Source organism: Austrofundulus limnaeus, unplaced genomic scaffold (assembly GCF_001266775.1).
Source record: "Austrofundulus limnaeus strain Quisiro unplaced genomic scaffold, Austrofundulus_limnaeus-1.0 Scaffold3727, whole genome shotgun sequence".
Taxonomy (NCBI): domain Eukaryota; kingdom Metazoa; phylum Chordata; class Actinopteri; order Cyprinodontiformes; family Rivulidae; genus Austrofundulus; species Austrofundulus limnaeus.
The window spans coordinates 1-910 of record NW_013956129.1 but is presented as its reverse complement, the minus strand read 5'-3'; the positions used below and the strand labels follow the sequence as shown (position 1 = coordinate 910).

Sequence of the window (910 nt, the reverse complement as noted above, 5' to 3'; positions counted from 1 at the left end):
ACTAAAAACGTTTCTTAACTGTAGTAGTTTTGGTTTGTTTATGATGTGAAAATAAACTAAAGTTGTGTAGTTTAATATTTTTAATTGACTTTTCTCGTCCCACCACTTTATTTTCATGAAATCAACCAAAACAAGAAAAGATGGATATTATTAGTTTGTCTTCATCTTTCTTAAATGGCAGCAGTTTCCAAAGTTTGGGTCAGAACCCCACTATGGGTCACAAACAAACATCAAGCTGGTCAAGAATTAAATAACTAGTTGCTAATTACTTTTATTTTTAATGGTTAAATATTGTTTTTATTCCCTGAGAAATTGGCCATATTTTAATATTTTTATACTTCACCAAGAGTAATTTGGGTCACAAGTTTCTTCTGATATTTTTGAATCAGAACCTGAAAAGTTTAAGAACCAATGATGTTTAAAAAACAAAATAAAAAAGCTTAAAATGAAACTTTACTTTTTAAGGTAAATTTTTTTCTACATTTGTTGGTAAAAGGTTCTGAAGCTGAATCGTCTCGTTCAGATGCTTTAATCTCACCTGTTTCCAGGTCAGTACCACCTGATTGGTTCCTCTGAGCCAATCATCGCGGCTCCTGGTGATGATGTCATCCTGCCGTGTCGAGTGGACCCAGGTTGGAACGCTGAGAGGAAGACGGTGGAGTGGTCCAAACCGGACCTGAAGGTGGACACTTCAGGCAGGCGGAGGGGTGTGGAGTACGTGTTCGTGTACCGGTTCCAGAGTCCGGACCGGGACATAATGATGGCGTCGTACATCCAGAGGACGTCCCTGTCCTCCGAGGGACTGAGACACGGAGACGTGTCCCTGGGGCTCAGGAACGTGACACTGGAGGACAACGGCAAGTTCAGATGTTTCATCCCGAACCTGAAGATCGACGCAGAAGTTCTGCTG

The 910-nt window shown here is 40.7% G+C and overlaps 1 protein-coding gene across 1 annotated transcript; it reads left to right on the top strand.

Moving 5' to 3' along the window:
* Positions 1-548: 548 nt before the first annotated feature.
* LOC106511977 (myelin-oligodendrocyte glycoprotein) lies at positions 549-900 on the top strand (the record flags this gene model as incomplete). Its single annotated transcript, XM_014000686.1, is given in 1 exon segment — positions 549-900. A coding segment is annotated over 1 exon segment (352 nt), but the record flags the coding sequence as incomplete, so codon positions are not given.
* Between the last annotated feature and the right edge of the window lie 10 nt (positions 901-910).